This window comes from Phymastichus coffea, unplaced genomic scaffold (assembly GCF_024137745.1).
Source record: "Phymastichus coffea isolate CEN01 unplaced genomic scaffold, Cenicafe_Pcof_1.1 PCOF00055, whole genome shotgun sequence".
Classification (NCBI taxonomy): Eukaryota; Metazoa; Arthropoda; class Insecta; order Hymenoptera; family Eulophidae; genus Phymastichus; species Phymastichus coffea.
In genome coordinates this window covers 308,415-333,160 of record NW_026706866.1, presented here as the reverse complement: position 1 = coordinate 333,160, position 24,746 = coordinate 308,415, and the positions used below count along the sequence as shown (strand labels likewise).

The window sequence follows — 24,746 nt, the reverse complement described above, 5'->3', positions numbered from 1 at the left end:
ACACAGAAATGGTTATGAAGGATGAATGGCAATGAGCGGAAACACTGATTGAACTTAATAACACTCGTGCATACCGACGTGAACGAAAATGAGTTCGGACACGCTAAAGTCTAACCGTACTGGAAGAGCGCTGCTTCTCTACTGAACGCTCGCACGCGAGAGCAAACCGACGAATACACCCTCTCTCCGCCTTCGGGAAATATTTGCACCCCTGCACACTTTCGCTCACGTTCACGGCGCTGCTCTGCTTCCTTCCTCCCTTCCTTATCTTCCGCTCTCTTCGCTGCCTTTCTCCTTATTTCTCCACGCTATCTTCTTTACACATTCCGAATGCTCCATTCATCATTCATCCATGACAAATTTTATACGTTTTGCTATCCTTTTGTGCGTACTCTGCAAGTCCGATTCCGATGGAGGGATGGAACTTCAAAAGATTCTGCTTCATTTTTCAGATAAATTGATGGCGAATCGTGCGTGGTCAAGATTCTTTGGAGAAGCGTCGTTTATTCTGAAGTAAACCATTCGCCAATTAATTCATAAATTCTTGTCAACAATTACTTCAAGCTAAATATTTTCTTCGTATTCAATTAAATTTTCTTTAGTTTTCATGGTTGCGATCGTTCGTACTTCAAAACACTATCACCATCAGTGTGTACACACTTATGGAAATAGATGAGAAATATTTATTTAAAAATTACTCTTTTTTCTGAGATAATTTTGTTATTTAAAAAATACAATCTATAAATGCATTGAAGCACGCGTTTTTGCTAAATTTTAGGTACATCATTTGAGATTTATTATCATTTTAACTAATTATCCGCTAACCAATAAATTTATAGTAATGACAAGCCAAGAATCCTTGCTCAGCTGTATGTCTATATTAATTTTCTGAAGTCCTTAATCTTCTTTAAATTGCCGGATGCCACATAGTAAAATAATAATCATATTTTTTTAGTAAGGAAAGGATGATTTATAGATAAAGACGTGTTTTATCTACAAATGAAAATATAGTTATAAAAAATTTTTCCTAAACAAATAAACAGTTTTTTATAAGCATTTTACGTTTTTCCATCGAGCAAAGCTTTTCTTTAACGTTGTTAGTTAAATAATGTTTTTGAAAATAATAAGGTTCCAATGGCATTACGCATTTTATCAGTTTAGCCTCATTGAGTTTAGAGCCGTTTCTTATTATAAACAGAAAAATATATAAATGTTAATATTGATGACTATGGTAGCATATTTATATTGAAATGGAAATTACGATACGTTGTTACAAACTAGACCAAATATACTCAAAGTTTGGTGTAACTGCCATTTAGTCGGTCCGCATATTAAGAGTAAAGTTCAATCTGTATTCAAATATTCTATAGCAAAGATTTTAGTGCTTTCAAGAGTTTCATGTCTCCGTTATTCAAATTTTGATACCGATATATATTGTTTTATTATTTTTGATACTGACATATTGCTTCATTACTGTTCTATCGGGCCACTGTCATTAAAAGTTTATGACGGTCAACTAAGTTTGACCATTAGCCGATATTTTAGTTTTTATTATTAAATATTGAAAATGATAAAGTTTTGAATAGTATTACTTACAAAATCACCATAATGTTGATGTTTTTTATTATTTTTTCTTTAGTTTTGGAAAAAACAAAGAAACAGTTATTATTTCTATGCTAAAAAATGTGGAATATGCTGTATTTTTTCAATTACAGCATGAAAGAAACTGTAGAGGTATGTAACCTTGTTACTCGACCTTTAAATCTGCTAATTTATTCGTTTACTAAAAACGTTCACTTCAAAAATTTGTACTCAATAGACCACTTTTCGATCAATTGAGACTTCATAAAATGATAATTTTATTTATTTTCATACAACAAACTATTATGTTTGCGAACTCGTATAAAAGAATAATTTTTAATTGAGATCTAATGTGTCTCATCGTAAAATACGATTCGATAGGTGAGTGGGAAGGTGATAATTTCATTTTCCCGTGACCTTTTTACCCTCCTTCAGTCCAAGGTAAAGTTTTACGCGGGGATGAAAAAACACTTCATCACCCAAATTGAAATATCATCTCATTACATGTCCTATTTCGCTTGTTAGTGCTGTGAATTAGTTGAATTACAGCTATTATAAATAGTGACGATTATTTTAAAACCAACAGATAGTTTATCTACGTTATTTTTTCAATTTTACGTAAAAAGTAAAGAGTAGTAGGTAAAGTAGTGTTGTCGAGCGAGACATTTATTGGAATTAATGAATCAATGACTATGTATAACCATGCAATGAGCTTGGGTTCGAGATATTTAAAAGAAGTGTATATTTTACAGAATATCGGTCATTACAGCAGTTTTGTGGGAGTAAGAGTGGCATTAAAGCATGGCAATTTGTTTATCGTATTATCTTCTGATGCACGTTAAGCTCAACTTTGATACAAAGCTACTATGGCTACTAGAGAAATCCAAACTTTTGCACATAGATTTAAATAGTTTATGACGATGAAGTTTCAGATTCGCGTCACTTTGGTGCCATCAAGTGAGGTATTAATGAGTTAGTTCTGCAGAAACGTAAATGCACGGCTAATTAAATTATAAACAGTAATAATTTCACATTTATTTCTGATACGTTTAATTATTATTATTACAGTACACTACCACATAAAAATTATTTACTTTTAAAATTTAGTTAAAATTAAAGATCTTATAGCTAGATAAAGTAATTTTTTTCATATTAAGTAAAAATAAAAAAAATTGTAATAATAAATAGTAAAAATAACTTATAAAGTATATTATTTCTTATTTTATTAGTAAATAATTATTATTTATTAATATATTAGTAAAAATAAGTTAGTATAATAAATAAAAACTTTGGAACATCGTTAAAGTTTTTTACTCACACAAAAAATAAAGTTACGTATTCAGTTCTTTAATCTTCTCTTTCGTACGACATTTTGGCAACGTTGTTTGAACATGCAGGTAATTTGCTTGAGTAAGCATTCTCTGAAAACTCTAAAAGTACACCAAAGCGAAATGCTTTTGAAAAAATTTTTTTATATCACTGACGTACAGTATTTTTAAACTAATGAAAGTCACAGTTCGACGCTCCCTATTTAAATAACTAGTTGGCATTCTCTCGTTTATCAAAAGTGAAATCAGAGTACTCTATAGAATAAAGGGGGGTTTCCATTAAAAATACATTAAATTTCAACACTTACTGAAAAAATGCTCCAATTAGATATATCACGTTGATAATAATTATTTTTCTCGAGATTCGTTGTAAATCCAATTATTAGTTTAACTTCATGAGAGTAAAAACTTTAAGATATTTATTTCTAAAGCTCGTTACAATGAACGAAGAAGTGTAAATTAGTATTAATATTGATCTTTGAAAATAAACTGAAAATTTATCTTTTACTCTGGGTCAAAATTTGCCATTCGAAGCGATATAGCGAAAAGCTGTTATTTCATGATTGACGTACGAAACACCTGGGTTCGGTTCACGTATGCTAGAGGCGAGTTTTCTTTTATTCTGTATCGTAAAGCATTATTTTTTTCTAGCATTAAATTTACAAAATTTTTTAGAGTTTCACAAAATATGAATAAATCGCGTGCGCGTGTTGCACGAAAGTTTTCTATGATTTTTTTCGTTGTCTAGGTATATCTTTTCCTTCGAAAGTTATTAAAGTACATGCCATAGTGCTGCAAGAAAATTCCTATCTATAATGCGCGAATGAATTATAGCATGAGCTACGCGTAACTCAATGATAAGTTAAAACTGTTAGTTATTTATCGAAAACATTAAGGAATGATTTTACAGTAGTTCCACAGCTTTAACTATAGATAAATGCAATGTGTGTCTACCACCATAAGCAAAACAAATGAATTTTGCTGTACAAGTTGCGTTAACAATTCGATTTTTGTATCAATTCATAAACTAAAATAAAATTTCCTGTTGGCCAAGAAATAACGCTGGCAAAATTCTGTGATTACCTTTCATATTAGGGAGAGTTAATGTGCAGGCCAACGACCACATCAAAAGGGTCGCAACGAAAGGACGAAGCAATGAACTATACGTTCGGCCTGTTTGTGTCTTGAAAAGAACGTCACGACATTTGATTAACGTATTTCAGGCAAATTCTTAATCTTTTGATCGGCTTTATTTATAAGGTTAACCATTTATTTTAAGTATATGAAAAAATTATAAGTTCAAAAGGGAATTAAGGAGGTCATTGTCTTATAATTGGAAATATATATTTCATGGCAGGCATAAAGCGATCGACGATAATTTTTGATGAAATATATACAACTATTTCCAACTTTCTTAGCCGTTATATAATATTTACACATTCACATGCTTATTTCATATTTCAAAACAATTATTTTAACTCTGCAACGTTATCTTTATATTGTAAATTAAAACGCAACTCTTTAATATAAGGTGTACAATTGACACACAGATAAAAATTCACTGATTAATCGTGTTATAATTCTAAGAATCATGTACAAGCGCGAACTTCTCTAATGTATTGTGATAGCGCGCTGATTTGCGAATTCAACTCTCCTCTATTTAAACGATGCACGCGTCGCGCCGCGCACTCTTTTGGTCATCGACGCTTTGTCGATGCGGACGCACATTAATGTATTCCTTTATTATTCATTAAAGAGTTCTTCAACCACACCCTGATGTTGATTTAATAACAGATCAATAAAAATGAGCAGTTGTGATCGATAGTATTAGCAAAACCTGCCAGGGATCTAATGAAAAATTTTTAATTGAAAATATTTTAATAAAAATTCCACTACAAACCAAAGAGAATATTTGAATAATATGTGTTGAATAGGAATTTCGATAACGGTTAGAATTTAATAACGAATCTCATTGTGCTTCTTGATTGAAAAAAGCTTGCCATAAAAATTATTCAGAACTTATTGGAAATCGGAAGTAGATTATATTCATGAATCACTAGGATCAAACCAATCCTTCGCACTGCATATTTTATTGATTATGTATTGAAAGCTTTCTATTTAATAATCTAATATCTCTTTTTGTGGATCGCTTCTAATTTTGTACAGATAATTAATTTCATACGTTGTCTTGTCTATCTATAGACTTTGAAGTAGCTTCGCTTCAACTTTCACACTCGAGTTATATTCCATTCAACTGTGTGAACAAAACACGATTGGTACAGAAAAACGCTGAATATTATATCTGACCGATAGTGCAATTGTTTTGTGATTAAAAATAGAAAAGGTATTTCATGTTGAAAGTTAAACCGAGACTACTTTAAAGTCTATGACTAGGCAAGGCGTTTCTATATCACTTTGTGTCATGCAGATACATAGATGTTCCAATTTTGATGAATTTGAAGCATTTTCAAGCACAGAAAGATTACACATACTTATACTCATATTGTCTCAAATAGGTAGTATGCCGCCACCTATTAGGCGGTTGATTTATTAATAATAAAATCAATAATCAATACTATACGTTTTTCAAATTGTTCGTTTGGTCAAAGCAGTACTCTTGTGCCGAATCTCGGTAACAAAACATTACAGCAGTCGGTAAAACTCAAACAAAAAGTCCCTGCATTATCTTCAAACGTATTTATTACCTGTATACCGATCGACAGCTACTGAGAATTACCGGCTGTAGCTTTTGATTTCATTTATTATCTGCATAAATGAAAGAAAATTCCGTATTATTGGTAGTTTTTGGATAAACAATCTGTGATTATTATGAAATAAGTTTGTGTAGCTCGAGATTTATCGAGATTCTGATAGTCATACTAACAAATATTTTTTCACGTAGATATATCTTATTTGATTATAATTTATATTATTAATTGAAAATAGTCACTTTTTCGACAGCTTTATTTTTTACAAAACTAGTTTTGTTATATTTCGAATATCTATATATTTCAAATATTTACGTTATTTATATGCAAGCCCTAATGTAGTTTTTTTCATAAAATAATGCAGTTGTAAAATTACCTGTTTTGATTAGTCCCGTAGTATAAGACCAGTTGTATTCTAATTAATCGAAAAAGTTAGTTAGAAATAGTGAAGCAAAGGACGAATTTTAACATGCAGATAATGATAATTAAAAATCACGATGATATGGTTGAAGCAACATCAATAGATTATTTAAGCAAATAATTGTCGTAACAAATCAGTGCACGTTTATAATCAAACGATCATTAACATCAATAACGTAATGCAAAAAGAAAAACTAAAATTGTGATTACTAATACTTTGATGATTAAAAGTAACATATTAACATATGCTATAATTAGTTTCTTATAACAAATTTCGACATACAATATCGTTTTAGTGTGTGATTTATTACTTAATTTAAAAACATTAATAATTATTTCATTACTGAAAATTAAAATGAAAGGGTTTTTAGGCAAAATTCATCAACTTTTGTAAAAATTTTCAAACGTACAGGTAGTTTAGCGGTAATGAATAATTTTCACACTCAAACAAAAATGTCACTGAACGGTGAAGCACGAAAGCACTAAAAGTTTTATTGAAATTATAAATATATATTATATAAAGAAAATTTCATAATTGACTATCGTCGTACCTTTTCTTTTTTGTTATATGAAATGTTTTATGAAACGTTTTAACAACATTTGAGAAATGTATTAAGAAATATTTTAATAACATTTTTAGTTAATCTTTAGTAATTTAATAAAATATTTTGTCGAAGAATAATTTCTCCATCCTTGTGTGAATTTGACATCACTTTTGATCTTAGCATAAATATTCTTTATTTCAAAATTGGTGGTGCAAACGTTATTGTTATGTACGAGCTAAAAAGCACAAATTAAGTCTAACAAATTATATGAACTCATTCTACATTCGAACTACTCAAATATCTTTTTTTACCAATTATTTCACGAAAAAAATAATGTAATATTTGCATTTTGACATAATTTCTTAAATTTCACTTATATCACATACTATAATTCAGTTGAATCAAACCTTATGAAATAGCGCTCGAGTAGTTTCGAGATATTTTTTGTAGGTGTTCTATCATTTTTCGCTTGACTTCACTGACTTCTCGCAAACATGCCTGACTGACGCTTTGTTCCCAACTTACTTCAGTACTTCTATTATTGAATTTGTTAACTGTTTCCTCATTTCCGCTAGACACTTGCTCTTCGAGTTCCCTTATCCAGGTGTTTTCTATTTTCCCTTTTGCAATCTTATGCGTTGTTGTGTGCTCCAGAGCTTCTCTCTCCTGCTTAAACACTGTAATTTTATTTTTTTGTTGAACCTTTTTCGATAGAATTTCCTCATATCACTCGATGTTCATCTTCGTAACTGTTCTCTAATTTATTCCCACCTTATCAGATTTTCGCAGTTGTTCTTGAACTCTTTTTCCATTTTTGATTATTTATGATATTTCTCATAAGACGATCGATCATTTTGATTGAAGTTGATCGCTTCATCTATTCCAATTTTCACGAAGTGATTTCCTCTATGATCTCTACGGCTGTTTTTCTCTTGCAGTGACATTTTCAGATTCTCATTCCATCTTCAGCCAGCTCACTACATAGAATTGCTTCCGCTTATTTCCTCAAGAAAATTTTTGGCTATTTGCCGTTCTCCACATTCAAAATTACCAATATTTTTCCTTTTATTTCAATCGGTACTTTCCTTGCTCCCATTGTCCAAAGTAAACCCAGTAGCCATTAGAATGCATTTTCTTGAATGTGACCTTTGAACGGCTCTTCCCACTTTTACCAATCTTGAATTCCCGCTCCACACATGCATTCCAATTTCACTGATGTATTTAAATAAGTATCATCATTTTTTCTAATATTGGATTGCAATCTTTGTTGTTTTCATGCTGCATTGATTATCTTATTTGTCTATAAAGGGATCTTTTTCACGCACCGCGTAAGTATTTTTCCATGTAAACCTCATCGAAATATTTAACTTGATTATTTCATCCACGATGTTTGAGGAAATCGATTTTTTACCTTCGTACCAGCAATAACGCTAGTTATTTTACCACGTCAGTATATTATTTAAAATGTGTTAAACACTTTTTTATGCAGGTTGATTTGATGTAAAAGTTTTTGAAATTTCTTTTCAAATGCAAACAAATGGATCAACATTTAGCTTCGTAAGATCAATATGCTCGACTATTGAAACTATGTATTATTTGAAACTATTTTTCGATAACTCAGTATCTGTAGATACTCGTGTATTTTTATTAATGTTAAATAAGATTTGGTCAACAAACAATATACATAATGAGATTTAATGAAATCTTGCCATATACTGCATTTTCCAACATGCTGTTACAGGTTTGGAAAATTCATTGAGGTCCCTGTCACATATGTACGTACGCTTGCGTACGAATGCGGACGAATCACACGATTCCAGTGCAATCACTAGAAATTCGTAGTTCTAGTTACTAATACCAGCAGACGTAACAGATGATTAAATGTCGCTAACTATGAGTAAAAAAAATACAGTTTATTAACCTCAAAATTATTTTACCGTTAACATAAATGTTATTTTTTATTGCATGTTTCTTACCTACTTAATAGCACCACAATAGCACAATTATTAAAAAATAACAATCGCGTCAACGTTAAACAAGAAGTTATCTCGTATCTTGCTGCTTTTATGCTATAGCATAAACGAACTGTATTTTGTTTTCTCAGTAAGCGACATTTAATCATCTGTTGCGACTGTTGGTATTAGTAACTAGAACTACGAATTTCTAGTGATTACACTGGAATCGTGTGATTCGTCAGGCCGAATGTCTGTTTCAATTGGTCAACTACATGTTATGTAGCTATCAAAATACACAAAGGATTGAAGAAAAGCAATGTTTATTTTTATTGAGGTCTCTTAATAAACGAAAGTACAATATATCAATATCGTACACTTTAAATAAGAAAAATAGTCCTTCTGCGGAAGAATCGAAAAATATACTAAAAAAATTTTTATGCACAATGTCTCGATTATTTCTTATTTTAAATTCTATTCTCTGGAAATAGATATTGATTTATGCTTTCAAATGTATTCGGAAAAAAATTTGAAGCAACAATTCAATATCACGTAGAATTGAAATATTGAAGTGAATTTCTCGGAATAGAAACGAATAAGCTAAGTTAGGATTGTAAGATTAGATGTAAACGAATAAATAATGAAAAATAAAAGACTTCTCCGACGATATATGAGGCGAGACATACGATACTGGCGGCAACCTTCAAGTAATTATCAAAGTACTTATGTTTCTACACGATGATCTTTGGCACTTTGGCTCAATCTATGCTGTGATGGAATGGCGAAATATTTAATGATTTTAGTTAGAGAGAAATTATCAAAAACTAAATTTCAGACACAGTCATTGGTTATTAATCATGAAACTGGATCGAAAGACCAGTGCTTGATGGTATAGATTGCAGGTAAGTTGGACGACGTCCAAAGACACGACACTGAGATCGAGCTATCGCTACGAGTACGAAGGACTAAGTGCTGCTCCTCCTTTGGGATTGGCGATCCATTCTCTGCTCGCACATGCATAGAAGCATTGAATTTTCCTATTTGACTCGTGGCCACTCAGTGCATGAATAGCGACGAAAGGATTTATGCATTGTCCATGCCTACACTTTAAGGTAACCCCGTTTCAACTTTAAATATCAAATATCTGTTTCTACTATTAATCAAAAACCAATTGCACTGATGGTCAGGTACAGGTAAACATGTTTTATTTATATTAAAATACCATCGGAATTTGGGATTGAAAGCGAGATTGTATTAAAGTCTGTGCGTAGGCAGGCCATCAAGCGTGATGCCAGAAAACTGTAATTTTACAGATACAAGGACTCTAAGTTATATTCAAAATGACAATAATGCTCTAGGGAGTAAGATAGTTTTCAGACAACCAAATTTGTTTAAGGGAGCAAGAGTACTATTGAAAATATCAGTTTTACACAGTGGGTGTCTTAAATAGCACTGTGATTACTAAAATATTGTTTGAATACGGTTTTCTACAGTTGAACTGCACGAACTTTTTTACTTGAATATCTGAGTTGTTACGATATTTATGTATTTTTGGAAGCAGAGTTGTAGTCTCAATTCACAAAAGGGCGCCGAGTAAAAAGATCGCATTATCACGAATTTCTTTAGAGCTTTCAAGCTCCGGAAAAAGTAATTGCTGAACGAAAGGTGACTACGTGAAAAGCGTTTTAACTATAATAAGGTTAGAAAAATGAAAAAGCCTTAGACCGAATTTCCTTTATTGAAATCAGTATAAAAACATGCTCTCTAGGATACGTGTAAGTTGTAGCTTGCGCAAGTAATAAAATTAGATGTCCGTAAGGCTCTGGTAGAGCTGAAAGAGGTTTTGGCAGGCGAGCAAAACGAAGACGTACTTGTTAAAGCAGAAGAGAAGGGGGAAGGAGGAGGAGGAAAGTCAGCAGTACCGACAGATCAAGCATCGTTTCCAGGTTAAGAGGGCAGACGGCAATACATTGCGGAGAGAGAGAAATAAGTTATCGGAGCTCACCTTCGACGAAACGACGGGAGATTGGGTTAAATCGTTGGAGACACATCGATATGTATCTGACGAGTGGCCTTTGTCCAAGTGAATCCGCATCGTCGGAGTGGTCACTAGAACGATCCTTCTTAATGGGCGATCTCGTTAGTCCGTCAGTTGCGCGCCAAGCCCGTAAGCTGATGAGTCCGTTATAAGTGGCACTTGCACACGCGTCGCGCACTGATTGTCCATTTGTCGAGATCGTCGCGTACGAGAGAGAGAGAGAGAGAGAGAGAGAGAGAGAGAGAGAAGAAAATCCAAGAAATATGTCGCTCCAACAACATACTAGCTAGTGGCTCTCGTTCGGCTAAGTTGCATATTAGGAACTGCTCACTAATTGTTCCTCGCGCGTCGACAACTTAACTACCGCATACACAGTGACGTGTACATACGCACGCACTCCAATCACGTGCCTGCACGTTATCCTCTGCGGATTGTATGTTTGTTGTCCTCCTTTGTATATATGTTATACGTAGTTTGTTGATCACTGATAAATGTCATGATCACTCGTGAAACACCGTATGGACTGACAGATACTTCAATTGTGCGCGCGCGACGCGCTCTTGCTCTTTTCTTGGGTTCGATAATGTTTTTTACGGCATAGATCCATACTTCCTCTATATATATTCCTGACGTTCATTTTTTGCTTAACGACGACTGACAACTGCATCTGATTTCTTTAAATTCTATTGTAGCAGTGCAAATATTCAACCGCTTTATCGCATATCACATTGTTCGTCCTCGGCTGAGCCTGGGAGAACGAGAACCGACGGATTTTGGAAATACGAATGCATAATACATGCATTCCTTTATAGGAAGATAAGTCAGGCAACTAATGTGTACAATATAGTGGGGCAATTACATGGTGAATTTCAAAGCGTTCTCGGGGTCATGGTATTCCTATCTACGCTCCGAATTTGCAATCTTGATTACCCCTATAGCTATTTGATTAATCGCCTTGTGCACTCAAATACAAAGATACATTTATAGACTTAATTGAATTTCGTTATCGGCCCGAGTTGCTTAAATTATTTTAAAAAAACTTGTTTCTCACTTAGCTGCGTTTTCACATTTCAGGCTTAAAATTTTATGTTTATATTCAGGCGATTGCAAGCTGTGCATATCTTCTTTGACGATCGAGAAATAAAAATGACCGTAGCGCGTAATATTTCGATTTTCCGATAGCCAGTAATCTGCCGGAGCTCGCAAAGTATATAAAAATCAAGCTTTTTTCAGGCACAGAGATATTAAAGCTACTACTTAGATGGAGTCCGTCTATAATCTGGGACAAAAACAGAGAAAGAAGCATTAAGCGTACATATTGCGCGGAATGGAGGAGGCGCAAAGTTTTATCGCGGAAGGATAAAAGTGCAGAGCAAGCTAATAAAAAAAAAATCGCGGATAAATGGGCGGATACATAATGGAGCGAAGGCTAAGGCTAAGGGACTTTTTTGAAATGTGGCGCATGGTTGAGCGACGCCCGGCGTGCTCGCCGATATATAGAGATCCCGTGGCAGCTTGCGCAGCAGTTATATACCCGCGGCTAATATTAATGCCGAGCGATAGCTTTTGGAGGGGGGAAAGGGTATTAGCTGTGTAATGCGCGCGGCCACGTGCAAGCGCGCGCGCTCGTCCTATGACAACTGGCATATTACGCTCGAGGCAGCGGCGCCGGCGACGAATGCTTATCGATGCCATAGGACGAGTGAGTAGCTTGTCGACAGCAGGCTGCCAGCTACGTTTGCCCCCTCCTCCCGAATCCGAGCTTTAACGCGCTTCTTTTCCACCTCGCGTTGGCATTCACCAATGCACGGATTTACATTCATGAGCCTTCCGTATTGACAGTATAGCTTTCAAACGATTATACATGCAAAGCTTTATGCGGCTCTTGGTACGCGCCTACGGTTCTGTGTGCCGTTTATACTTTCATCATCTGTCACAAGATGTTTTTACTCGCGATTTTTTTTTTTCTTCCGACGAGTCTTTTCGAGCGAACGTTTGTTTTTCACAATTCAAAAGCTGATGGATTTGCCGCTAAAGCAGCTGTTTGTACAATAATTAATCGATCCGATGCAGAGATGCACAAATATTTGGCGTCTTGGTGATATGGTTACGCGCGAATTCTAATCGTAAATTCAAGCTTAAAATAAATAAACATGATTTTCTTTCGCGTGAATCTCCATCGACTTTTTTCACAAACATAATTTTTGTCATAATTAATATACGCTGCTCAATGTCCGTTACGTCATGGTAGCTTTGCATGTATATAGAGCTGTTATGCCTACTCGTAGTCTCTATTGCATATAGCTTCAAACTGTTTGTTTATTTACCTCTCTCTTACTCTCTCTCGGATCAAGAAAAATGATTAGGTTCTTTTTTCTTCTATTCTGAGCTACTCTAAGATCACGAATCAGAGATCTAAGTACGCAATTTAAAGATAGATCTCTAGCAAATGTACTTTACGTGCTTTACTTTACAATTCGTAATTCCTTTTTATTCTACTCGCGTTGAAAATGCGCTTTTGCGCGAGTGATATTTTTTGCGAATGAAACAATATTTATAATTCACTTGTTACGATATTTCCGCGCAAGTCTCAAAGAGTCAACGTCGAAATAAGCATAGCATCGATATCAATCCATTCATCAATTCATTTTTATCACGTCACTGAATATTTTTTGCTTCGTATTCTTCTGATATACAACGCCCTTGGGAGGAATTCTACACCTTGGCTGGGGCCAAAACGTACTCGCGACGACCTCGCCTGTGCTGAATTTGCTTGTTCTGGAGAAAGGCGGGTGGAAACATAAGTTACTCACATATCCCCGAGCCGCAAACTGAACATGTCAAATTAATATGCGTACATAACAGCTTGGCTCTACCAGCTTGAGTATTTTACGCCAATTTTATTTAGTTTCCCTTAGTGTTACTGGTCAAATAATTCATCGTCTACTCGAGATAAGTATTCGATCCGATCGTAATTGAATTGTAACTATCATAATTAAGAATCCGTTCGCAATCATATTTGTCAAATGCTGTGACCATTCTAATGATTGTGATTTCTGCCAGATTCATTTCTGGCAGATTTGTCGATAACGTAAATCCCCAGTAGATTAAATTTGAATTTACGTAGAAGTTAAGTTACTCGATCACTTTTTTCCGTAACAAGTAAAGTTCGTACAACTTGATAAATGAAGTTTGTATGACATCGTGCGTTTACTTTCACCAAATAAGAAAAGTTGAGCTTCGTTTATTTCAGTGATTACTATAAATGTTGCGTTTTTGTAATTCAACCTACTAATTTAATTTGATAAATAATTAAAACTACTGATATTCAATCAATACTATTTAAGTTATAAAATTTCAACAGTTTGGGCCGTTTTGAGAAACGTAGCTCTCCGGTATCGGTCCTTTTCAGGCTATAAACAGTACAATATAAAGAATATTTGTTATCGACCATTATTAACATTTTTTTCAAACAATTTATTAGCATTCACCGAAGCTTTGGCAATATATATATACACATGTGTATTGAACTAAAGGTAGTGACATCTAATTAACGATGATGACTTAATAATTGTCACGTTCAACCTGACCTCGTAGATTTAGCCAATTATATTCATCAATAAAATATTTGTAACATTGTTTTAATTGATTTCTATATAATTATCTATTGATATTTTCCTTTGGTGACACTACGCTTAATTAAGTACATGTATATGTATATACGGTTTTACATCAATTATATACGTTTAACTATTGTTTTCGTTGCCCATTCTTTGACGTCTGTTAATAGATTATTTACAAGAAACATTAATGGTTGAAAAAATTCATTATATTATACGATATATAGTCTGAAGAGGGTCAAAGAACTATGTTTCTTAAAACGACCGAAACTGTTACAATATTGCAAATAAAAATGGATTGATGGAACGTCAGTAGTTTCAAATATTAATTTTATAAATTATAAAATTTTATTTATTAATTTTATTTATTATCAGACATTTTATATTAATTTAATATGAATAAATTATATTGATAACGAGTTTGGCAGAGCAATCCCTTAAATTTGGTAATTAAAAACAAACACACCACATAAATTATCGATAACGTTTCGTCAGCATGGTCACTGACCTCCTCAGATCAAATAAATATTGATGTGATCACTGATTTGACCAAAATGTTTTGACCACTATGTTTTTATATCATATTTTGACTTTAACAAATTTTTGTTACACAGATTATGTGACTGATTGAAGATGTACTGAAGAGAAATGAAAATATTTATTTGATCTGAGGAGGTCAGTGACCATGCTGACGAAATGTTATCGATAATTTATGTGGTGTGTTTGTTTTTAATTAAAAAATTTAAGGGATTGCTCTGCAAAACTTGTTATCAATATAATTTATATATAAAAATGGAGAGTACAAAAAATTCTTTTAATTTAATATGATTTCAAAGAAATAACAATATAGCTTATTAAGTTACTACAAGCGTGTGAATATTTACATAAAATGTCTATTTATTATACAACCTCGATTATATCGATTCATTGTAGTATGTATAAGTGTTCGCATATAAAACGAATGAAGCGTTTTTATGTTACTGTCACATTAATGTATTGTGAAAGCCAGAATAAATGATTCATCCTGTATTTCATTTATGTCAAAATATCCAAGCATATGAATAAAGTCAAATTTTATATAAACCGTATTGATATATGATGCAGTAAAATAGGGAAATCATAAAAAAGTTGGCATTCGGAAAGGGAAAAACAAAAATAAATAAAAAAGTTCCTTAATCTAGAACTTTTACATCTCGACACGTTTTATATAATGTCGTAAAACAGCAGCAAGCGAAACACAGCGAACGAGTTGGAAAATCTGAAGAGATTGTACAATCTAACAATGGTATAATTTACATTTTCAATAAATTAATCAGCATAATCTTACTTTTGCAATGAAGAGCAGAGAGAAACTCAATGTAAAATGTGTTGTCATGGTATAGTTTAAATGAAAATTCACATAAGTTATTAGCGTAATGACGAATAAAAAAAAGAAGAAGAGTAAAAGTGGTACAAGCGTTTAGGATAGTAATTGGAAAAAATGAATAATTACTCTTCTATACCAGCAAATATTACGGAACAATGAGACGGCACTACTCTTTGACAAATGATATTCTAGAACGCCATACAGTCATTCATAAGAGCAAACTTATATATAAATTGGGGAAAAGAATCCCAAACGAAACCGCCAAAGTACGATGACGTGCGAAATTTTACGTATAAAATTGATGAAGCGAACTGAACTTATTTCACTGACAATTTTCTAATTTATGATCGTTGAATGAAATTACAGAAGAAAAAAAATCGATAGAGATGTTCCACATAGACGCTTGGTTTGTATAAAATTAAACGTCAATGTGTTACGGTAGATAACATGGAGGTAGTGCGTTAAGTTGCACTTAAAAGATTGCAGATATATCTCGTAGTACACTCTTTTAGAAGTGACTGCATTGAGCGAGCGTGTACTGTTAGATTCTTTCGAGTTCTCCCGCACAGCTTGTTTACCTCTGTGTAATTTATGGGCCGTTTATTCTGTAATCTGCGAATATCTCATGTTCGGAACAAGGTTCCTCACGGCAGGATGAATATAGTTTCCGTATCCCAATGGCTGAATGCTACTTTGAAAAGGGGAATTAGCAGACTCACTTGGATCAAAGTAAATCGGATTGCGCGTTTGCTTTTATTTGGGCTAAATGTTTTGACACAACGCGCAGTGGAATAGAATAGTTTTGGTGCGGCGCTACGCGACCGCGGATATGTCAGCCGTAACTCGTCCCAACGATAAAGGGAGCCAAATCGATAAAAAAGAAAAGAGAGACACAGAGAGCAGCAAACTTGGCAATATGCAGAGATTGTTATCGGGAATAAAGGCGATTGTCGAAATCGGGTTGAAGCCTGCAGGCAGTTTCATTTGGAAAATCACGTTGTCGGGGCGAGCGCAAGGTATCGATTCGGAATTAAGGAGTGCAACTAACGGCCTTGACAATACCATTTGACAAGAGCAGCGGCCTAGACAAAAGCGAAACCAACGGGGCGACAGAGCGAGCAGCGTGCAATACCCATGGCAAGGGATGGAGAAAGTGCTGCGACTGCGTCGGATCGTTGGCGCGCGCAAACAGGCGGATTTGGCGCTGGCAACACCGGCCAGCAGCCGCGATTATTTCAGTTACCCGCCGCGCTCTCGTACCGTTCAGACTCCCAAGCTCTTCTCGTGGCCGTTCACTGCGTTGCCGAATAAGAGCCTCGAAGGCAAGGCTCTCTTGCCCAAATTGATGACCAAGCGGTGACATATCCTTGTGCCATCGAAGAAAGTTATGTGCCAGTGTATGTCTCGTTGTAAGATAAATCTTTCGCAAGCCCGCCTCGTCGACATTGACTTTATTCAGTTTTCTCCTTCTGGCAAATCTGACACTATCCAATTAATGAAGAGGTAACCGGATCGACGATATTGGAGAAGAACTTAACCTTAGAATGATCCATCTATCAAGCTTAAAGGTAACAAAAGCCGCGCGCTTCTTCACATGCGACTCTTTTTCTTATTTTTCGTTCAAGTTCAGCTTCAAATTCACTTCGCATGCAGCATTCTCCAAATTCGAACGTCGCGGAAAAGCGAAATTGGATTTCTTATTCAGCGTGGCACGTCGACTCGGAATTAAAAAAAATATTGTCTTAAAAATGAATTCTGTGCCAAGCAGCTGTCACAGCTGCCTATACTCTTCGAAATGCGCCTGTTGCGCGGCAAATGCGGTTGCTTTTTTTGCTTCAACGAGCTTGCGAAGATGTCGTTATAACAAAATACATGAATACATAAAGTACATCAAAAACTTTCATTGGACTCGCGACATTTGTATAATGATGCCATTTCGCATTTTTTTACAACCTTCAATAGTACACGGACATTATCTGACACGTCCAAAATTAAAAAATATATGAGTTGAATAAGTTTCGAAAATATAAAAATTATTAAACAACATCAATAATCATTTGAATTGTTTCAGTCATTATAATTGCCAATTTTTAATTAATTGATACTGTTGTAAATATTCTAACTTAACAAAAGTAAATGAATTTGGTAGTTTGATAAAATTGGAATCTAGTCAAAAGATTTTTTAATTCAATTTACTGTCAGCAGAATTTATTTAAAAACTTATTTTTCAAAAAAATCCAAATTAACGAAAAAATAAAAAAAATTGTTAAAATTTACATGATGAAATGACACATACTGAAAATTACGGTGAGGATTCGGTTTCTTCCATATATAAGTCATACATATATGCACATATCCTATCGCTAAATAGAATAATTTTGATAAATAAACGCGTCAGATTTGTTAAATTGACGACCCCATAATATTTTTAAATATTCGCCTGTATAGAATTAAAATTACTGTCAATATGTTACAAAAACATTGTATTGTGTTAGTTGATGATTACTGTGATAATTTTGAGGTTTACTAAGAATATCATTTGATGTTTTTAAACAAATTTTCACTTTTCGAATATATCTGTAAAGAACAAGGTGTGTGATAGTTATTCAATTTACCAAGTAACGATTTATATTTTTAACTGTCAATATTACACCGAAGGAGACTGTGCCTTTGTGAATGAAATGCCACAAAAGATTAAAATTGTTGCTTTCTCCGGCTGTTATTGTAGGTATCTATAAAAGAAGAATCTTACGATGTTTGCTTCAACGTACTAAAAGTATCATAGTCCATTTCTCCGATTTTCCTTGAGCGGTAACTTCTACTACCCAGAAGGCGCCGCATAAATTTCCAGCTTTGGGCACTTATTTTTCAACTTTTTTACAGATCGAAATTTACAATAAACATATATAAAATTTTTACCCCAACAGGATATTGTGTTAAGTATATTATTACACGTGTAAATGAGAATGCCGCATGTACTTATTTGTGAAAATGCTGAATAATCACATTAAGCACACTTCTAATATTTATTTCATGAAGAGAAAATACAATTAAACTAGGCAGAGCTCAAAAACCAATTAGCGTTTTCAAGTTGTTTAAATAAAAGGATGCCAAAGCATGTACACTGGGGCGGTTCTGTACTGAATATTTATATTTGAAAGTTGACTACGATTGTTGGATAAGTCATAAATTATACAGATAGCAAATTTCATAACACATGAAAAGATCTTGATTTTCATTTACACGCTCTTAAAATATTATAAAAAGTTCACCTCGAAAACTGGATTTACTTTGTAATATACCATTGCAATTATAAGCAAAAGAATCATGTTCAAGAAGTGATATCCAAAACTATATATGTCCAAAATTTACTCGGAAAATCGTAGCGTGTCTCTATGCTGAAGCTATATATTCCTGTGGTGCCCCTGACAACAATAGTTAGCAGAAGTTATCACTCATGAGGGTACACAGGGAAAGCTTGACGTAGTTTTAAGCATCTAAATTGGCTTTGTAAGTTTCTGCTTTAATTGATGCCTAAAACAAGAACCACACTATTGAATAGTGACAAAAAATAAATAATTATTCGGTATATTATACGTTATAAGAAAAGCAAAGATCTAGTTATTTAAAAATGCAAGATGTCAGCTACTGCTGATTTTCATTTTTTTACTTAAAACGCACAAGTTGATAGAAAAGTTATTTATATTAATTTAGACTCATTATTCATTATATGCTATTATAATATCACTATTCATTGGTATTAAATGTACATTGGCAAGTGAGTTGAGAACTAATAATAATAATTATTATTATGACAATAATAACAAGTTTCGTTACTACTAATAACATATTTTTAATAAACCGTCGATAAAGGTGGTCTTATCATCGCTACTCAAAAGGCTATTTGAATATTTCCGCAATACAGTGCCCTTTGAAAATATCACTTGATCATTAAATATTCTATGGTTAATAAAAAAAATTATGACAAGGCATATTATAGAATAATGTCATATAACTGCACCTATTTATGAGAACTACAGTATTGCTTATTAGAATGGTAGCATCACGTAACTAAAACAAAATGGATTTTCCCAGTCTTTATTTCCTGATTCTTTCTTGCGTAAAGCATTATGTTAGATAAAAAAAGTAATTTAAGTATACGTGGAATTCTAATAAATTAATTAACAATCTTGTGCTAGCCAAATTTCATTGAGACAATGTGTTTACATTTCTATGTCGGCAAGTACAGGCTGTCATCGTACATCCGCGTGGAAGCTTAAGATATTCGTATGTATTTCATTCTATAGTCAACCGAGAATAACACTAAATTAATATCTCGACCAACGCTGCTGCAAATGACACGCGAGAGACCGTTTCTATTTTCTTTGAAAAAAAAAAAAAAAAAAAAAGATTTATGGAAAAAAGATTCATGGCACAATATAAAAATGTTTGAGAAAAAACAACTGTATGAATTTGTCGGGTCACTGTTCTTGATGGCTGGATAAAGTTTCTTCATATGTTTCCGGTGATCATAAAACTCTCGAATTGGTATTTCAAAAGGATTTCATCAAGTCTATATTTGACAACCTTACTTCTGCTGCATCAAGTCTATATTTGACAACCTTACTTCTGCTGCATAAAGACTGTTTTTATGACAATCTACTAGGATCCAATGAATTTTTAAAATTATCTCTCATTTTTCGCAGTGTAGTTCTTAAGGAAAGTTCATTAATAAAGTACTACTGAAAATGGCATCCCGCCAGCAAGTGCCGTAATGCAATTGCGCGCCAGTAGAGGACCACCATGTAGGTCCTTCGCTTATAGTGTCTTACAATGAAAATTACGATTGAAAAATTCTAGCGTTAAATCAAATTAAGTTTTTTAATCATATACAAATTCGATCTATCTTTTTAAACAAAACATGAACGAAACCAATGAGAATCTCGCTAAAAAAAATTATAATTCGGGTGAAAAAATTGAATAACGTGCCGCATACCTTGAATTACGATCGTATATGCTTTTTCGAGAATATATGAACATGTCTTTCTCGATCATACCCGATAATGTAACGTTAGAAATAAACTTATATGAATCTATTACAGCAACCTCTCTCCCCAACGACTTTGCATAGGTCTATTCAAACACACCATTCTAATTTGTTATTCTAAATTTACCCCTGTCACTTGCAACGTTGACCCTGTTCTAGCGTCGCGGAGCTTTACGCCTTAATAATATGGCAAAAGATCGCACATAAATTTTTTAATAGAAATTTTATTTGATAATTAAAAATTTTACAGTATTATTTGCACTTAGTTGAACGGAGAATTACATTTCTCTGACAGCGTCTGTGTGACATTCAATGGCGCCTACAAATGTCGTAAATATTTAATGTGCTTCATAACCCTTACATCAGCTTCAAGTATAACGTAACCTACATTTTTCAAAAGATACACGATTGAAATATATAATGAACTCAGATTTTACCAAATCTCAACCGGAGAAGTGGTAGTTAACAACGGTAACAGATTATGCAACTCAGAAAACAAACGAGTCTTACATGACATAACGAAACCATGATCTGTCAACCGAAAATTAACATTAAATTAAACATCTTCTAGCAGTGCTTTTGAAAGACAGCATCTTATAACATGGCTTACGAATCGTAGCTTTGTATCGAAAGGAGCCGTCGGTATAATTAGAAATATACCTATGTGATTTCGTTAGATAATGCATGAATCGGAAATTCATGATGTAATTAATGTATTATTGCGATAGATATGAGGTGATGATATATGCATTGTCAATTCCCGACAATATTTTGAACCCTAGTCGATTAACTATGTTCAGTTAAATTACGTAAAAATTTTGAGTTCGATCGTTTATTACCATACATGATTTTATATAAAGTTATGTGAATTTTTTCTTCATTGGTGAAGTTTTAGAAAAGTCCACTTTAACATTTTTATAAAATATCTGCAAACCAATTCTCAAGCATTGTCATTATTACGTGGAGCAATTCCGACTTTAAAATTAATAACGCAAATGTTATACTCATGCTCTTCGTTGAGATTTCTGACATAAAATTCTTTGAACGCAAGAATGAAACGAAATAATTCTTATCTTTCCCTGAAAATTTGTAGAGAAATATTAAATAATAAACGCGATGTATCAACGACGCATCAATGACTAATTTCGAGGGTGAGGAATAAGTTCTATTGAAAAAATAAAATGTTTGGCTTGTAGGTCGATATCTAACGTCAAATAAAATCAATACTCGACTATAACATTTAATTGAAATTCCAGTCGTGTTGAAACTAGGGTATGCAATTCACGCGCGACGATAAAATACTAACTTCATGCTTTTGTTATTGCAGTGTTGCTGAATTAACTACAGACTTTACATGTCTGCAATAAGATAAAGCGTGATCGATGTAAAAATGTGGTATAGTAATGGGAAGCGCTAGATAGCTATAACATACTTCGGACAAGTAAGTATGTAAAGGTTAAAACCGTTGATGTTTGCCATCTAATTTTAAGCTCTAGTAAGACGTTCCGTCAAGGTTACACGCGTCGGAAGTGCGGGCGCCGATGAACTTCTCTATCAAATGCTATACGAGCCAGATGTTCGGAGTAGTTTGCTAGATTCGAAATTTCATTGGCTCGATTTGATCTGTAACCTTGATGCGTTGGCGCGACTGCGATACGATGTTGAGGAATAGCCGCGCTAAAGCTCACTGCTGACAGAACAGCCGCGGTACTCGTCGAAATGATCATGATTCACGAATCGTTCACACGACTAACATTGGCAAGCTACGTGCGCAGATGGGCCGTGCAACTGGAATGCAGTGGAAATAGGCGATAAAGCCCTGCGGTAGTTACAGGTGGGGGACCCTTCGGCAAGATTTGAATTTGTTATTTACTTTGGGAGGGAAAAAGATTTGATGGGTATAGCCCATAAAGATGTGCACTTAGCGCGCGTGTATACGTTCCGGGCATTTCATCGAAGGCTTCAAATTGCGCGCGCTTAGCAGACTGGCGCGGGCATGCAGCCAGCCGGGAGATAGATAAGAGCCTCGCTTGGCGCGCGTGCAGGAGAAACCGCCTTGGCCGCGCGCGCGCGCGATATTTTTACGAGTGCATATGCCTCCGCAACGTTTTACGTCGAGCTTGCAACAGAGTGAATTACAAGCGCTTCGACGGCAAAACCGACGAGACGCACCGCCGTCGATTCCCGGGTGTGCGTGCGCCTCCTTTACGGCGAGTCAGTGATAGAATCTAAAACGCGTCTAACGCTCCTACTTTTCAGCGCCGATAAAAAAAATCCTTCGCGCTCATCCGATCGGATCTCTCGCCCAATCCAAAGGGGAAGCGAAGAAGAAAAGCGAGATACTTTGGGTTTTCGAGTGGGCGCGCGTTGGTTTTAGTGCGACGGGCCGAGCTACACCGTTTCCGGGATATTCTGCAAACGCACAGAATTTTTCGAGTGACGCGTGCCCGAGAAGAATCCGCAATAAAAGCAAGATGCGGCATTCACGCGGGAGTAAGGCGGCAAGTCACTAATAAGAGCACCGTCAGCATACCGATGTCGCGATAGCAGCGCCTAATAAGCAGCCGAGCGAGAGAGGAGCAAGTGCGACGACAGGGTGGCCGTAGGGTTCGTCACGAAGGGTAACGGCGAGGGAAGTGGCGCGAGAAGCATCGCGTGTCCACTAGCGAGCCAAGCGGACGGCCGATGCGGCGATCAGGAGCTAAGACACCCTCGGGCGATGCCAAGATAGGGAGAGCGAATCGCGCGACGTTTGGTAACGGACGACGCAGCTGCTCGCTTGGCTCCGGCTACAAGTTGACGCGGCGCGCGCGCGTGTGTGTGATTGCACAGTGATCGCTTCTTCGGCATCGGCTCATTTCCGCGTCGTTCCAGCATGCGCGAGGCGCAATTACACGCGAGCGCGAGCGTGAATTCCGTCGCGGTGCTCTGGCGCCCTTCGCATCGTTTCGCTGCGGCGTCGGAAAAATCCACTCCAGTTGCCAATGATCGCGCGCCGTTTCGGCTTGACGCACTGTCTCTGCGGACGTATGGCAAATTTTATGAATATCAATGTCCTGACCGCAAACGCATGGCCAAGCGTGCCCGAAGCTGCTTTCCAGGTGAATTCTCCCATGACTGCTGTGTGCGTCAAGCGTCTCTATGTATTTCCGACGAATGGCCGTCAATTTTCCATCGTCCCCGCCAAATACTCGGAGAAAGAAATGCAAATTCCATTAGGAATCTCATTACTCTCTCAGCGATTGTATCGACTGCGCTCGTGATTGCATTCTACGCGCGTCGCGTCTACGATTTTTCAACGCTCTGTGTTGCAGATCACACGACTTTACAACCTAAAGCGTCTACGGCTAATCAAATGCAAAACACATTCTTGTAGTCAAGTTTATTTAAATTTGGCCATTCTTCAAAATACTTGCTCAACTCAGACATTTGTATTCATAGCATATAATGAGCGTTTCTTCCTGTTAATTCATTCATATGCTCAACTCCTATTTCGTCTTGTAATTATGATCATGTCTTAATTAGAACCATCTGTCTGCAAAATATTTAAGAATGAAATTATGCTTCTTTAAATTATGTACCAACGAACGGGTTTTCCGAGTATGAACGGATGATGTAAAAGCATAATTCAGTTTCCATATCCTCGCAGTTACTCAGTCTGTAATAATTTAAAGATATGAGCAGCGGAAAAGTTTTATCTCAATTATGATTTTGGGTCGCGAAAATACGAAGCATTCATACAAAAGTTTGAGCATTTTTGACTGTTAATTATTCCATCGGAAAGCAATGACGATTCGATTCCAACTTGATGAAAAAAATAATGAAATTTGTAAAAGTAGATTATCCGAATTGCAGTATTTTGTAGTCTTGAGTTTATTATCTGCCACTTTATTGGCAATGGTGCTTTTCTCCGTGCATTTGAAACTACTTCGCGAAATGACTTCATAATAGACGTTACGTATTTCAGATAATTACTAGCTAAGAGCAATTAGAAATTTAATGCAGTGAACAAAGCTTACACGAAACACTTCAAATATCATTCCATTGTCGTGCGCGCGACCACTTTTATGCGCTACTCGTGAAGTTTTTGTTTTCATTCAAACTAGAAAGTTAAATATGTATTAACGAAGAGAGAATATTA

The 24,746-nt window shown here is 35.0% G+C and overlaps 2 protein-coding genes across 5 annotated transcripts in view; one reads left to right on the top strand and one right to left on the bottom strand.

The window, feature by feature from the left end:
• LOC131665864 (neuropeptide CCHamide-1 receptor-like) overlaps positions 1-10,701 on the bottom strand; it is an 89,889-nt gene extending 79,188 nt beyond the window's left edge. For 3 of the 4 annotated variants that reach the window (XM_058938056.1, XM_058938055.1, XM_058938061.1), the window contains exon 1: positions 75-131. The gene's annotated coding sequence lies outside the window, so the exon portion shown is untranslated. Of the gene's footprint in view, positions 1-74; positions 132-10,539 lie in introns of those variants that run through there. The other variant, XM_058938059.1, reaches the window with a different exon arrangement.
• Positions 10,702-16,828: 6,127 nt separating this feature from the next.
• Positions 16,829-24,746, top strand: part of LOC131665912 (neuropeptide CCHamide-2 receptor-like) — a 43,380-nt gene continuing 35,462 nt past the window's right edge. The window contains exon 1 of the mRNA XM_058938160.1: positions 16,829-17,126. Coding sequence (XP_058794143.1) covers positions 17,103-17,126 — 24 coding nt within the window. The 5' untranslated portion in view covers positions 16,829-17,102. The remainder of the gene's footprint in view (positions 17,127-24,746) is intronic.